The 17022-nt window shown below is 36.8% G+C and overlaps 2 protein-coding genes across 14 annotated transcripts in view; both read right to left on the bottom strand.

The window, feature by feature from the left end:
* The window catches only part of SUPT20H (SPT20 homolog, SAGA complex component), a 34185-nt gene that overhangs the window by 2930 nt on the left and 14233 nt on the right, over positions 1-17022 (bottom strand). For 5 of the 13 annotated variants that reach the window (XM_075741982.1, XM_075741987.1, XM_075741988.1 and 2 more), the window contains exons 13-21: positions 16349-16420; positions 15235-15392; positions 13811-13843; positions 10617-10734; positions 8858-8966; positions 8466-8627; positions 6404-6716; positions 5192-5346; positions 2756-2811 (exon numbers count right to left, since the gene is read on the bottom strand). In XM_075741982.1, coding sequence (XP_075598097.1) covers positions 2756-2811; positions 5192-5346; positions 6404-6716; positions 8466-8627; positions 8858-8966; positions 10617-10734; positions 13811-13843; positions 15235-15392; positions 16349-16420 — 1176 coding nt within the window. Of the gene's footprint in view, positions 1-389; positions 1470-2755; positions 2812-4146; positions 4296-5191; positions 5347-6403; positions 6717-8465; positions 8628-8857; positions 8967-10616; positions 10735-13810; positions 13844-15234; positions 15393-16348; positions 16421-17022 lie in introns of those variants that run through there. The other 8 variants (XM_075741990.1, XM_075741991.1, XR_012833351.1 and 5 more) reach the window with 7 other exon arrangements.
* Positions 11612-13788, bottom strand: LOC142599902 (small ribosomal subunit protein uS8-like). Its single transcript, XM_075741997.1, is given in 2 exon segments — positions 11612-11834; positions 11836-13788. Coding segments are annotated over 2 exon segments (390 nt in total). The 5' UTR covers positions 12048-13788; the 3' UTR covers positions 11612-11656.

Genomic DNA, 17022 nt, shown 5'->3' with positions numbered 1-17022 from the left:
TGACTAAGAAAGACTTACAATGTCATAAAACCAACACTTGAGGAAAAACCCCAAGTATGAGATGAGAATGTAGATATTCTGTTGGCAGCACAGTTGTTATTTTTGGGCTGAGGTTTTTTTCCATGAAGCACTTGGATTGTGAACACATACACTCTTGTCCTTAGTGAAAGCTAAGGACTCTAGTACTCATAATAGCTCATTTTAGCTAATGACCCTAGTCTTCCTCTATAACATGAGGTAAGGGAGAAGTTTCTCAGGGCAAATTAGCCAATGCAGAGATTGATTTCCTCCAGAAGAACCTTCTGCCACAAGAGGGACTAGGCTTACATCAGCCTTTTTGTAAATGCCCTTAAAGTTCAGCATCTAGAATAAAACCTAGAGTTTTATTCTAAAACTAAAAAAGTACGAGCTTGTGTGAGGTTTGGGGTTTTTTTAGTAATTCAACTAGTAACTGACATTTGGATTCTGAGAATAAATCTTAAAGTCTCCCATTAAACTGTCCCACATTCCAGAACAAGGCCTGTGACACAGGAGACTACACACCAGAAAACATTTGAAAGAGGCATCTTATTTATGAACAGTCTACAGCAGCACAAGCAAAATTATTATGACAAACTGAGTATCCAGCAAAGACTACTTGGTGAACAGAAGTCTTGCACACCTAGGAAGACAAAAGATAAAGAACACAAAAGCAGAGCAGCTCGTTTTCCTAAATTGCTGCACTGGTGCTGGTAAGATTTTTAGGCACAGGTAGAACCAACCACTCAAAATTTGTTATTTTGAGAACAGATGGGTCTTTATCAAGACTTCAGACTTCTTCAGTGATTAAAGCTGTTAACACTAATTACAGGCAGCAGTAGAGCAAGTGTCTTAAGAGTCCAGTTTTAAAACCAACTCTGGTGCAAAGAGAACAATTCTGTTGATCTACAGCAGTGAGGATCGTAAGCCAACTCACACAGGGAAAGTTTTAGTTACTCTGGTAATAATGACTGTGTTTCTCCTCTGTTCATCTGACATACCTGCCAGTGATGATAAACAGGCCAAGACTAAGCTGACTTTACACCACTTACATAGTGGGCTGGCTCTCTCCATGCTAGAGTAAGACAATGCTTAGCCAGTTATTTTGTTATAGCTCTCTCTACAGGCTATCAATAAAGGAATATAACCCAGCTCCAGCCATGGCAACAAAGCCACTGCAGTCTTTGCAGTTTGAGGTGGCTTTAGAGGAAGACTTTACTCCCCCTCGGCTTCAGGTCAGTTGTGTAAAGGCTCATGATTTACTTGTGGAGATGGGGAGAATAGGAGAAACTGTTGCATCCATGCACCCCAGACTGAGGGCTGTTAGCACACACCTGTCCTCCCTGTTGCTGAGGGCTACAGGTTGTAGGCTGCTGAGATTGTTGCTGTGGAAAAAACTGTGACAGCTGCTGCTGCTGGAGTGGGTTAAAAATAAGTGAATCACCTGGAAGCTGTTGAAGATTAAAAACGAAAGGCATAATTCAATCAAACTGCTGAGTTTCCCACTGTCCTAGGATGAACATGACATTGATAATGATGTACACATGGAGGTTTGGTTTTGGTTTTGTTTTTTTTAAATCTTTTAATCAGTTTACAATTGCTGTTTGTGAAAAAGCCTCAGAAAATAAACCTGCATTAAATTATAGTGAGATATTAAAATAGTAGAGATTGTATGGATACTGGAAATGTCTTCAAAAGCACTGTATATTTTTTCATTTTCAGAATATTCCACTGAATTTCAATAGATGCTTCCAATCAACAAGCTGCAAGGTCTGATGCAAAAAGAAGTTAAACAGTCTTCATTCCTCTCCCTTACCCCAGCTTTAACTGCACTGATTTCAGCCAAATTATTCTTGGCTTGTATGAGTGTCAGCATAGCCTGAAAGAATGTACTTCGATGTGGAGTCACACAAATACAAGAACTGAGTTTTATAGAACTCTACGCTGGGATTACTGCCTCCTGTGCCTGCCCTTTTCCGTGTTTCTGGAGTGTGTACAGGAGTGGGAGGAAGAAGGAATAAAAGATCAGCTGTAGCTTTGCTGGTGTTAAGTTTCTGAAGCATGGTGCAATGGTGGTCAAACACTGAAGCTGCAATTCTGCACCTGTAACTTGCAGCTGACTTCAAGATCCAGGAACTCCACCCAGTTCCACAAACACTCCCATGGAGCTCTGACATAAGCAACTTTTGCTAATTTGCATTTGTATATGCTCAGTGGAAAGAAAACATTTACAGACCTTCTAAACTCCCTATCTCCATTACCAGCAGCTCTTTAAAGTTATTACTGCACCCACCTGTGCACGTTCAGCTCAGCTTTTAGGCCTTATATGTGTAACAAGTGATTTTACTGTACTGTTTTGTACTTTTAGAGTAATCGTAACTTCAGTTTAAAGAATGATTTGCAATAAAAGCTTAGGAAAATCCTGAAAATAGAAGACTGTATTTTAGGATTACTCTCTTGAATTCAAATGTCAGCATTTTTAGATTGTTACTGAGAATGAGGTGCTTTGTTGTGAGCTAAGAATATAATTTCCACCTGGTATCTTTATGGAAGAAAGTAGCTTTTTCTCTTGTTCTAAGTGTTTAAAATAAGCAATTAAAATTTGCAGTAAATGGTTTGTCTGATCAACTGGCTTCAAAGATCTGTGGGGGGCAATGCAGTAAGCAACACTAAACATACCTCTAAAGAAATATAATAAATTATCATTATTATTATTGTGTCCAAGTATATAAATTACCTGTAGAAGATTTAAGGGCCGAAGATTTGATGCATTTTTCAAACCAAAGGGGCTGCCTGTTAAAGAAAACATCTTTTTATTAGTAGGAAGTCTTCAATTATATATGTGTATTGCAATTAATACACCTTTCCTCTGGGATAATTTCTAAACATTTGGAAGTTGGAAAACTGGCAAGTTTAAATTTTATACTTAATACAGTGCTGTGTTTTCCATAATGTTGATAAGTTCATAGTTATCCAGATTCAAAGTCAAAGAGAGCTGACTAAAGGGAAAGAAAACTGTATCGCTACTAAACATTGTACCCCAAACCCTATAACCTGTTAATGCATTTACACAAAAGGTGAACATGGAGAATATCATAGCATTTATTCTTTGGTGATTCTTCGTCTGACTTTAAAGTGTTTTACTGTTTGTACAGTAAATCCAGAAACGTCCAAGGGCTCAGTGAAGTAAGAGGCTCTCAGTTTCTCAATCATTAACAGAAAACAATCCCACCCAAAGTCTTAGTAACTGCCCTCCCCCCAAGGGCTTCTGGCAAGATGTATCTGACTTGTAGAGCTTTTGGCATTATTCCACATAGTAATCTCCAAAGCTATGCTAATAGAAGATGTACATGTAGTAAGCTATGAGTTGGGTATAAAACGGATACAAATGCTCCAGTCAGAGTGGCTGTCAAACAGAACCCCCCAGAGGTCTGCCACAGACCTAGCTCAGCTCACTACTCCCACCATTATGTGGGTGACAGCACAGCAGATAAAAATCTGTGACACCATACTGATAAAGGCTGATAGTGCTTGAAAGGACAGAATCAGAATTAAAAGTGATCCTAAGTCATTTGAAGAAAGGGTCCAAAAACCAGTAACATTCAATTAAAAAAAGACAAATGAACAAGTACAAAATTGTAACTAGTTTTGTGTCTATACAGCAAGAAAGGACACGTGAAGTTACAGCAAGTCACAAACATATCCAAATCATCCATATCACAAACTATAGAACACACAAAAGAAGAGAACCTCTTCACACAGTTTACATTTATAAAACTCACTGTCACAAGATGCTGTAGATGCCAAAAATATAAATAGGTTCAAAACCCAATTAGATAAATCCACAGACTAGAAGTGTACCATGGGATATTAAGCACAAAGATCCACATGGATAGTCTTCAGCTGAGCAAGTCTCGAAGCTGCAGATTACCAGAAGCGGTACAGCTGTATATAAGGGATGTTTGACTTCACACTTTTGCCTCATCTTAAACTCTCTCCTAAGTAGTCTCTAACAGCAACTGTCAGAGACAGAATATAAACTGGACGGATTTTTGGCCTAAACCAATAAAGTCATTCTTATGTTAATATAATGCTGTTGTGAAAAATACAAATAAAAAATAGGCAGACCTCATTTGGGGAAATGTTAACAGGAATGTTGTGAAAGAGATGAGATGCATTTATTCTGCTGTGCTCCACAGTGGTAAATCAGCCAAGCTCAGGCTTGTGTCCAGTTTTGGTTATCACATTTTAAGAAGGATGTAAGCAAATTGGACAGTCTAGAAGAGAGTGACAGGATTATGAAAGGTTTGAAAAATACGATCTATCAGAAAGAGAAGACAAATGTGGGACATGACAGCATGTTTGATACTTAGAAGGTAAAGAGAAAGGGTGAACAACTATTTTTATGTCTGCAAGCAATAGGAGAAAAAAAAATTAATTCACAATTAAGGAGATGCACTGCAATTAGAAGGAAACATTTTGTATGGATAATGAACCACTCCAAACAGCTACCAAGGGAGACTGGAATCTTCTTTAGAGAAGGTATTTAAAGCCAGTTTAGATAAGCATTGGTTCAGTATGGTTTAGACAGATTTGACTCTGCCTCAGTGTAAGGGATGCATTGCCTGAAGTCTCTTCCATACTTCTGATTCCATTATTATACATTGGGGAGGGTGGGGGTGTTTGGTCTTCATTATTTTTTTCAGAAAATATAAACTAAATGTAAATGCTGTTTCAATGAATAGAGGCATACAGATTTAGAGAGTCATATTTGAAGGCAATAAGGAACTAATTAGTTGTCCTACTAGAATAAAGCAGTACCGATGATAGAATAAAATGCCCCACACGTTTAAAAAGTGATGCTTCTTTCTATATTTAGTCATGCCTTTTTTCTGGCAGTCATCATTATCATCACTGCATTAGAATTTGGAGATTATCTCAAACTTCCTACTAAGCATACCAAATAATCCAGGTTTAGAGTACATTTCCCCAGAATAGCTCCTCAAAATCAAACAATCACAACCATAGCCTACGCTTTGATATGTTGTTGCTGAGCTCCAGCCATCAAATACACAATCTATTCACACAACGACCACTTTCATCCATTATTCTCACACTATGTCTTCACACTGTCCTTATCTGAAGGGTGGCTTTTCAACTTATTCACACTAACCTGCTTGAGAGGCAGACTGCATTGCAGCGGGCAGCGCACTTGGTACCAGACCTCCTGGTGGTAAAATGCCACTCAGATTTATACCTGCAGGGGCTATGGCACCAGTGTTGCACCCCAACATGGGGTTTGAACCACTCATCAGTGTCTGTGCTCCACTGTAGAAGAGGAAAGACAACACATCAAACCCAAGTGGTACAAGCAAATCTGAGTAACTAAATGTTTGCCCTCCATCCATGATAACTAAATCAATTGTTTGCTGTAAATGGGATTATGGATGAAGCATCAAGGCAGCTTAAAAAAATCATTATGCCTAGGGTATAACAAATACATAAATCCATAGTCTCTGCATATACAATTTTTTTTTTTCTTTGGTACAATCTATGGAAAATAAACCACAAGTGGTTCTTCTATTCTAGAAATACTGAAAGATCAAAGGTCTTCAAAAGGGTTGAATTATAACAAAAAGTTAATGAATAGGTTCGTGTTTTCTTTTTGCACTATAAAAAAGCTCTAATTAATCAGTGATCAACTGCTGAAAACCTTGGATGAGGAATTCAAGGGTCTGATAATGTGCTTCAGTGCAAGTATGCGTCTTACACTCACCATCTTATATTCATTACAGAATTTCATTTAGTCTAAAAAGCAGTTCACGTTTTACCATACCATCTGTTCTTTACAGTAGCATTTATTAGCTTTTTTAAACCACAAAATGAGTTTTAAGGATCAAAGAACGTTTAACCTCAATGTTGAAATTGTTAGAAAACAGAGTTGTTTTCTTGTATTTTACATACAACCTTTCATTCGTAGGCACTTTAATATCAAATCTCTTTCCATTTTTCATTTAGAACGGTCTGCATATGATATTCCACCTCTTCTCTGATTAACAGAGTTTTCAAACTTAAAGAAACCACTGAAAGTTGAGGTTAAGCCTTATGAAATTCAGCTATATGCACCCAAAAAGCTGAAAGCACAATTTTCTTAATAGACCTTTTCAATATTCTGATAGTAGGTGCCTTGTATTTGAGAAATACAAGTAGTTTCTAGTGGCTCTTCACTTTATAATTATAAAGTAAGCAATCTTTTTGTATTGCAGATCCTGACGAATACCTACCCTAATAGATGCTGGGCAGTCCTGTACCTCTCCCACCCTCCCCACCCCACCAACCAACCCACCCAGGGCAAATTAAGAAACCATTGTAACAAACAACTTACCACACAGAGCCCACTACATTGATGAAGTTAAGTCCTGCAGGGTTTGCCATGACCTGGGTGGAGGTTGTTCCTGTAGTAATGGATGTTACCATGGTGGAAAGAGGAATGGTCATTACAGGCAGTGCCTGGCTCAGAGACATTTGCTGCTGAGCAAATGGGGTTAACAAAGTGGGCTGAGGGGTGAAGCCTGAATCTTGGGGAGTAGGGGTGGCAGAAGGGGTAATAGGAGTTGAGCTCTGAGCATCAGGAGGGTGTGGGGTCGATGAAGGGGTGTTGGTTGGAGTAGGAGTAGATGGTTTAGGAGTTCCAGACCCTGCTCATTGAGAAAAATAAAAAGTGCTAGTTTGTTATAAAAGGCCAGTCCTTTTTGTATAATAAGGTTAATGGAATCTTATTTAGCACTGACAATTTTGCCATTTTTTAGACTGCAAGTGTTAATTTCTACGTGGCACGAGTGTTGCAGCACGCACTCATTGTTAAGGATGCAGTGTAATCGCACAGAAAACCCATTCTCCATGCTTAATTCCTTAAGCCATACACCGGTTTGTATCCTCCATTAAGCCCTTCCATAATTTATCGTACGTTAAGTCATAACCCCATTCAGAATTACTTAAATCAAAATAAAAGAATTTCTTAGTGACCATTTTTAACCTAATTAATATTTTTGTCCTAAAATGTTAAACATATAATCTATATGCACTGCCTACACAATAGCATCATGTTAAAAACATCATGGAAAACAACAGATTCAACAAAGAACATACACTATTTTAATAATCGTGGTGTTAATCCAAATTTCATCAGATAGCTAAACTCCCATTTGCCAAATTTTGATCAAATAAAAATATTTTTTTAATATTTAAGAACCAGAGGATAATACTGCATCTTTAAAAGTTACTGTGTAATCCCTTCTGCTTAAATGTAGCATGTATAGCTATATTTGTTGTGGATGCAGTAAGCACAGTTTATCAATAGAAAAACAAACCAAAAACCCCCAAAAGTTTGAGGTGTTTTTTTGGTTTTTTTTAGCTTCCATGTCCTGCAGACAGAAAGGAAGTAAGTGTGGATGTCCAGTTGTCGTGATCAGAGCCTTAAAGTAACAACTGTGTGCAGCAGATTTACACAATTCGTAGCCCTAACACAAAAACAGAATAAATGTTAGAAGAAAACTTTTATAAGTTTTCTTTTTTAATTTTGTGCAAAACAAGAAGGCAGAAAAGTTACACCTTTTGAGCTATCCAGATTTTAAATTATTTAATGCAAAAAGCATATTAGAATACTGTGCAGGATACTGGAATGTGCAGTATACAATTATTCATTAAAAATGAAAAACTGCAGCTATGATTTCTCTTTGTACAGATCTGTCCATGAAATGTCTCAAGACGCATACATAGTTTAAAAAATGTTTATAGCCACGATTACAATGATCCTCCTGTCAGTGTTAATGAAAATACTTAAACTAGGATATAACTTATTGAAATTTACATTTTAACACCTGAGAATACGGTGCTATCATCATCATCATCACCACCACACTTGCAATCAGCAATGATTTGTAAAACAGTGTAGGAGTGTTTTAAAAAATCATCTTATCGTTTATTGTATCACCACCTTGGAACTGATCAGATTATATACATACATAGAGATACAACTGCACCAGCTCCTATAACATTTAAAAAACAGATGCTTAAATTATGTAAAGGCGAACTGATCTAACATACTGTTTTTACACTGGAGGGAAAAAAAAAATCTACACTTTGGAATTTTATCTCATCACATCATCTACCAGCCTTTCATAAATGAGGAGAGCATACTAATTGCATAAAATGTATTAAAACGTATACACAGAGGGTGCATACATATATACAGAAAAAACGAACACAGTTACAATAAACATAAAGTACATACAGTGAACAATAGACCTGCCTAAAGCTGCACAATTTATACAATTTAGGGTACACTGTACATTTAAGTTTCATCATTCCACAGGTTAAGAAGTTTATCTCAGGAAGCATTTATGCAAAAGCCTAAGATTTAATGGAGAATTTAGGTCGTGACTCACTTTGTGAAGAACTCGCAGGAGACATGGCAGCTGGAGAGAGCATGCTAACTTGATTAAGATCCATAGATTGTTTCCGAGAAAGACCAGGAGGCTTAGAAGAAGGAGGAGGAGGAGTTGGGGATTTTAGATGACCACTTGACTGTTGTGGACTAAAAATATTACCTGAAAAAGCACCATTAAAATATATTATTGTTCTGTGGGTACATGTTGACTTGAATATTTGTTAGGACACAGTTTTGTGAACAATATAATCAGAAATCAAAAAAAGGATGCTCTTTTCACAGATAAGATACTGATTTTTTTTCAATTAAATCTTTACTAAAGAGATATTGTGTCATTTTACAATAAGAACAACACATAAAAAGGAAACGCCCGAGTCAACAAATAATTACCTGAAGAGCTACTTCCTGAACTTGAAGGTAATTTGATGGGAGGAGGTCGGTGTTTTACACCTTTCCCCAATACTGAAGACTGAACAGAGCCTGATATACTTTCTGGCTGCTAGGAGGAAAGAGAAATTAACACTACCACAGCAATAATGTCAGCTTCCACATATTTGACAGAAAAGACAATTCAATTTATTTGTATTATACTTCTAAAACCCATGACAAAACTCCCTTAAACATTTCAGACGTTTATTTATTTGTTTTAAAAACATAACCTATGACCAACTCTCTTTAGATAAAATGCTTACCATCAAGCAGCAGCTTGAAAGTGCTGGTAAAATTTAAGCCAAGCAAAAATAAAAAAAGATTAAGGAGTTTCACTTTGCTCCGCACTTCTGAAATCCTTCTTAGTAATTTCACAAATGCACGAGTAACAGATACACTTTAAATAAAAAGACAATTTGGTCTTACATGAAAAATTACATAATTCCATTCATTCACCATCTGTATATATCTGCCGTTTCCAGCCAATATGGATTTACAGAACAGGATGAGATTTCCTGATTCTGGGAGTAGGAATTTAAATACCTTCAGGAAAATCCCATTGACTTCAGTGGGATCAGATCTTCACTAGTCTTTTTAGAGGAAAGGTGCTCCCTTTTTGTTTGTTCTTATAGCCTACTTAAGAGGTTGTTTGAACATAAATTAACTTCAGGAAATCAAATCTGTAGTTCTCAGCCACTCACAACAGACCCTAAATCCATCATTCCAATAGCTGACACCATCAAAAGACTCAAAAAGGAAACACAATGAAACAGTTACAGTCTATATATTTCTACCTGACAGCCAGACAAGATGACTTCCAAAAGTACTCTCCCACCTGAAGTTATGATTTTAATATACATACACACATACCTACACACGTGCATGCATATGTGTGTGTGTGTGTATACACACACACAGAAACATTCATATTCCTTTGTGCAACTGCTGGCCTCTGCATGCTGTTCTGCCTCACACCAAGAACAATCTCTTTCTGAGCAACGTTGCTTCACTTTAAAAGTAGGTATTTAGGGGAAGATATAGCAAAGGAAATAGCCCAGGGGATACAGAAGTCATTTACTAGTTGGAGCCTAAATACAGCTCACCACTAGAGTACTGAATCTGACCAAGAAAGCCAGAAGCAGCAAGTAAAACACAAGGTAATGCCAACAGGCATGCGTATTTGGGAATGCAGAAATTTCTACTGGATGTGTGCATGCAAACATACGCACTTTGAAATTTTTGGTGTTGAGTTTGGTTGTTGGTTTTTTTTAAAGTTTTCCTCTTCAAAGTAAAGAGAAAATACTTTTAATAATTTCTAAAGGTAAAAGAAAAGAAGTTCAGCTACTACATCTGCTTCTATATTTACTGACCTGTAAAAATAAAACACGTAGCTGTACTTTACTACACTGCTCTGTGAAAGGTTCATCTGAACAGGGGAAAATGCTACAACAAAACCTTGGAGCTAACTATACTATACACAGCTAAAAAAAAGTAAAGACATGGCTAAAAGACACGACATTTGAACAGTGAAAACAAAACTGCTTTCCTCTAACTTTTCCAATATACTCACATCGAATGATTATGACAAGCAAGCATTTAAAAAAATCATTCAGAATGAGATTTTGAGGTTATTTTTCTTTCACATGTGGATAGCAAAAATTATTATAATAATTCAATAATCAAGTGCAAATAAAAGAAATGTACAGCTCTATAAACTTACTTCCATTTCTTTCCCTGGAGAAAGATGACTAAGATTGACTGATCCACCTGAATTATGAAATATTTTCACAGGACATTTAGCTTCATTTTGTACTAACTCCTGATACTGGTTCACCACTCTGAAACAATGAGGATATAAAAAGATTAACAACTTTGAATTTCTAAAGTAGATATGTATATGTAAACACATAATTGTCTATGTTACATAGTCATATAATATATATTTTATACATAAGTATATATTATGTAAGTATATATCTACATAGAGATGCACATATATCAAACATATCTATATCTCTATATATCTTTCTGCTTTATGTTCCTGGGCTCTTTTCTTAGATTTATTCCTTTTTAACTTTTCTTTTAATCACTGTCTTTTTTTTTCCTAATACAAAATAGAGTTTAAGAAACAAGTTTAAGAAACACTCTTTTGGAGGAATATGCAAAACAGTAGATGGAACAGTTCCCTTGCCAAAAGCAACTGCAGTTAGAATCATAGAATGGTTTGGGTTAGAAGGGACCTTAAAGATCATCTAGGTCCAACCCCCCTGCCATGGGCAGGGACACCCTCCACTAGACCAGGTTGCCCAAAGCCTCATCCAGCCTGGTCTGAAACACTTCCAGGGATGGGGCCTCCACAACCTCTCTGGGCAACCTCTTCCAGTAGCTCACCACTCTCACAGTAAAGAATTTTTCTCTAACATCTAATCTAAATCGACCCTCTTTTAGTTTAAACCCATTACCCCTTGTCCTGCCACTATATTCCCTGATAAACAGTCCCTCACCATCTCTCCTGTAGGCCCCTTCAGGTACTGAAAAGCCACAATTAGATCTCCCTGGAGCCTTCTCTTCTCTAGGCTGAACAATCCCAACTCTGTCAGCCTGTCCTCATAGGAGAGGTGCTCCAGCCCTCTGATCAGCTTTGTGGACTCACTCCAACAGCTCCATGTCTCTCCTGTACTGGGGACCCCAGAGCTGGACGCAGTACTCCAGGTAGGGTAAAAAAAATTTAAAAAAAATTACCTCTTTTTTTTACAAGTTTTAGAAAAAGAATCCCAGGATTTTGCCTCCTGTGTGTTTTTGCCTAGCCTCCTCATGGTCCGTGATGCCAGCTGAGGTCGTCAGTACAATGTACCCAAACTGACGTGAAGGCAGCAGGTTGTTCTGCCACTTTTCCAAATCCTTCAGCTGAACATCAAATCTGGGACTGATTTACCCACTTGTGGAGTCTGCTTGTGAGATTGACAACAATCTTCCCGGCTCTGTGGTCATCAATTATCTCAAATTCACCAACGTAACCATGCTTCATCATCACAGTTAAAAACTGGATGATTACTTTGGAGCACGGCCTAATGAGAACTTGGCGTTTCCTGCATTTCTCTGCATTGTTGATACTTTTGAGAGCATCGGCTAGAACATTCATGCACACCATGGTGCCGGTACAGCAAGACAGCGGAAAAGTTGGGGCTGTCAGTCAATGGGGCTCCCACTCCCTTCACAGGGGTCCAGAACTTTTTATAAGATTGTCTCCTCTGCTTATGCTCCCTGTGGAACAGTCAACCCTCCTTTAACTTGATGTCTATGTCAGACAAGGACTCTGAAAGCAGGGGATGAACTAAGAGGTCTGTACTGAATGTACATCCAAGAACCAGTTACCACAGCAAAAGTGACTACTATTCTTTGAGTACCAGGACAGCCAGTCCATGAATAAGCAGTGATACATCCAGGAATTTAAAGCATCAAGAACATCAGGCAAACAAGTTTAAAATACTGTTCTACCAAATCAAATACAACTCTACCAATCTGAGAGAACTAAATTGAGGGAATACTGTTTCACAAACATGAGCAGAATATACAAAGTGACCTTACAGACTTGAAAATCAAATTGAAGACACGTTGTTGCTTATACTCTGGCAGACTGAACCTCAATGAAAAACTGCTGGAATATTGCCATTAGCTTACACCTAGATGCAATGAACTACATTTTATTTTTGTATAGCACTGATTCAATATGCTGCTATATGATTAATTCAGACATAAACAAGGGTCCCAAGATACATGGCAGAGGAAAGGGTGCAGTGTTACCTTTTTCAGCAATTAGGTTTTAGACTGCCTTAAAATTATGGTGGAATTGAAGTAATAAAATGCTGTGTACTCAAAAAGGTAGTCCTGCCCTCCCTCCTCCTCTACGGTTTCTTCTTGCCCTAGTCCCTGAAACCCAACTGCTTATTCTGATAGAAGGATTTGTGCAACCCAGTGGCAAATGTGATCAGGAAATCAATCCCAGTTAAAACTAGATCCCTGTATTATTGTTTCACTTTTCGGCCAACCAATCCCTCAATCAGCTTACAGCACAAACAGCAAAAGTCTCTATCAGCACAAAGGAGGCAGGACAGAAAATAAGCAAAGAGTTTCTTGATCAAAATTATCCATTAAAACCAAAGAACATTATTATTTATTTTTGATGAAATTCAGGACTCTTCTCCCTGGCAGGTACATGGGGGAGGGAGAGGGGAAGGAGCTATGGCATGCACATCACCTCAAAGTCTCCTACAAAGGCAGAAAAACGCCAACTGGGTTCGACAGATTGCTTTTTAAAGGTTCTGTGCTCATATGAACAAAGAAACACAGGTATCTGATGTGATGTGTACTGACAAACATTTGAAGAAATTCTTTTTTTGCTGCCTCAGTTATCCGAGAATTGCTATTCCTAATTATTCTACAACTAAAATATACCAGAAAACTGTTTTCTCACTTGCTTCTCTAAGAAAGCTGAATCAAATAACAAACAACACACAAAAATAAGTTGTATATACAAGTCCTAGATTACACAAACAACTTCTATAATTATTAATTTACCATAAAAAAATGTCAAGATGAAATTCCTGCTAAGCACTCTCAGAATTTTATCATTACCTGCATAATTGAGAATAACTGCAAATAACTGTAACATGCTTGGAATTTAGGTAGTGGGACAAGCTGTATTCACATATTTGCTTTCCTCTATTTCTTCTTGCTTGTTAAATATAGAAAATGCACACTATATCCTACTTGTTACGATGATTAATTCCTCTTATTTTCCTCATCTGTTCTGCATGTTTCCATAACCACATAATAGCAGTCATAATGGCTAAAAGGAACAAAATTTATTATTTGTCATCAAGCCAAATGGTTGTACATGCTAAATTAATTTACCTTTCAGCATCAGTCTTTGAACCAATAAGGAACCTGAAATGTAAAACGTATAATACATTTTCAGTCATAACTTGGAATAAAAGAACTTGGTTTTATAATCACAAAACTTGGACAGAATGTCAATGCTGCTCTTTTTTTCAGACCTGCTGAAAAGACGGGAGATATCACATCCATTTAATGGACTAGGTATTATCTAGTACTTGAAATAGAAACTTGGCTTCATAACTATATATACAATATACACATATGGCCTAATGTGGTCTCCTTTAGGCATAAATTCACAAAGCAAAAGCCAGAATATGGAAGTTTTGTGTTTTGTACTTTCAAAAAATGGAAGTAACTGCTACAGAATTGCCACTGTGAAAAGTAGCAAGGGCAAAGTTAATTTAAATCAACATATCAATATGCTCCCACCGAAACCCACAGGACACTTATGTTTGCATATGTAGTATTTTAACAAACATTTACTTCCCATTGTTTGATTTCACTTATGCAAATTCTGATTCCTCATGACTTTCCAGAACTCCTAAGTAAGCAGTTCTCTTTTGCTTAATTCTTACAGCTTGCAAACTAATTACTTCAGTGACAAGGTTTTTTTGTTTGTTATTTTTTGTTTAAACATGACAGACCTTTTCTGTTTCTCTGGCTCAAGAAAAGCCACTGGTTTATTTTACAGCAGAATAACAAGTGTCTTCTGCTCCTTTCACTTCATATGACAGTTTTCTAAGGAAACACCCAAATTTTTATGAACTTCAACTGATGAAGTCTTAAAAATGATGGACTAGAGCAGTGACTTCCAAAAGAACTCTAGGCATCTAACACGTTTAAATCCTTCTAATTCCCAGCCTTATTACACAACTGTAAGCTAGCACTGCTGTTCTAGGAAGATTAGTAGTAAGTATGGAAACAAATAGTAAATAGCTCAGAGTCTAGGGATAAAACATGTTGCGTATTAAGAAGATTTTAAGATTTTATTTAAAAGTTACAGATAGGAATTACATACTAGACAATAAAAATAATTTTCATTAATGGAACTAAAGTTTTCTCAGGCTTGCTGCTCCTTGCCTTACTGAAATTTATAGGATCTACTTGGCTGCACATGTTCCTCCATACAAAGAATCTGGTACACACAACAGTGTCTCCGCAATTTGAGATTTTTTTTTTTAACAATATATCCTTAATGTAAAAAACCATGCAAATTTAATATAAAAGTACATTTAAGACATGATGGCTGCTTGAACATGTTCTGGCTTTTTTTTTTTTTTTTGTTAAAAATGTTCAGGTACATCAGCTGAATTTTTCAGACAAAACTCTTAAATCAGACTTCTAGCTCTGGAGTATTCTCATGACTGAAAATGGTAAGTAATGTTTGTCTTCCTCCATCTTTCAGATCACAGCACAGTTTAGAAGAACATATAACTTACTGTGATGGAGTTAATAGGTTGTCATTTTCCTCATCACCTTTGAGTGTCTGAATTTTACCATAGTACAAGGGATTGCCAAGAGACTGAAAAATGGTCAGTTTTGTTTTTTGAAGCTGATTACCAACTTCACATTCAAACACATAATCATCTTTTATTTCCTAAAAAGGCATAAGAAAATAACCAAATAAGTCTTAACAAGCGATAACAGAAACAGCTAGTAAAATATGCCGGTTCTATACAATAAAGTACAAATCACTGTAAGAAAGGTAAGTAATACTCTATAAAGAGGAGTGCATTATCTAAAATGAAAGTGATTTGCGAAGTCGTTATCTAAAGGGATGAGAGGAAAGTTTATCATCTCTTAAAAATATGAAAATATTGCAAACCCTAAACAATCATGTTAGATGTGGAAAGGCAGACTGGGTAAACATATAAGAAACAGTTTTATATAAATTATGACAATGCAAAAAAAATGTTCCAAGTAAAACGCTGGAAATGAAGATTAAGTTCTATGGGAAAGTATTTTTGCTAATATGAAACTATGAAGACATCATGACAGAGGCTGTTGATAAAGACAATATCTTGCCTCCAAAATGACAAAGTATCAATGAACTGATTTAAGGCCAATTATATTAAATGACTACCTCTTATCAAATGATGTAATTTATGCCAAAAATCTTAAGGTTCAACTTAAACATTGCAAAAAGAGCTTTTTGTAAGAGGTATTTAATATTACTTAATCTCTTCCCAAATTTAACATTTGGATTTTAACAGAAGCTCTTTCCCGACAACCTTTATTTGAGTAACTGAGCGAAGAAAGCAATTTGTTGAGCAGAATACTGCTTCCGGTCAATTATTATGCTTTCTTTACTATACAGTAACAGCACATGTTATTTGGGAGATCAAAGCTGCTTTTCCTTGTATTTCTGGAAAACCTGAGGAAATTACAAGACTGATCACATGCACAATGCACTGTATGAAATTACAAATATCTGTGGTAGTCTGTGTCTATGTAACACATGGAAGATTAATTAAATACGAGGAGGGAAGACTATTCCCACATTAGTTAGGTTCCATTGAAATAGAAGTTTGGCCAAAGGTCTAAACTACTTACATGCGCTGGCCAGACAGTTGGTTGTGAGTCATCAGGCTTGATAGACTTTTCCACTTTGGCATATTTTTCCACCTTAAAGAAAATGGAGATAACAGAAAAGAAAGAACAACAGTCATATTGGGCCAGAGTGAAAGTCAATCTAGCACAGCTTTTTTTTTTTTAAGAGCGGCTAACATGATAGTCTTAAAAAGCGAGTGCAAGAAACAGATCAGCATGGCTTGATTCTTTGTATGGCGCCACCCCTTTGTGTTACGCATTCAACTAAAGTAAACTGGAGAACCTTCAGTAGTTTACATTTACCCTGTTACACCATATTTGCTATGTTAAACCTAACAGAAGTGTGAAACATGGCTTAAGACCACAGAGTGAAATCACTGCCTGCAATGGGGCATGGTTAAGAAATTTCCCAATACCCGTAACTTCTAAAGACTCTGATTTGGTCAGGTACAACAACGTTGAAGTGCAAAGGGAGAGAAGGTTTGTACAAACTTAGAGCATCATTTTGTGTGTAACTCTTGCCAGCCCTATTAAGTCCAAAGCTATGATCTTGTCTAGTCTACTGAGTCCCTTCTGTATGCTAGCAGTACGTGTTTTGGCAGTGTCAGAAACCGAGAATGTGAATGTCCCAGAGAGAAGAATGCACGCAGAGCGATCAGAAGAATTCCCAACTAGAA

This window comes from Balearica regulorum, chromosome 1 (assembly GCF_011004875.1).
Source record: "Balearica regulorum gibbericeps isolate bBalReg1 chromosome 1, bBalReg1.pri, whole genome shotgun sequence".
NCBI lineage: Eukaryota > Metazoa > Chordata > Aves > Gruiformes > Gruidae > Balearica > Balearica regulorum.
The sequence above is the reverse complement of the archived record's forward strand: the minus strand, read 5'-3'. Positions and strand labels throughout refer to the sequence as shown.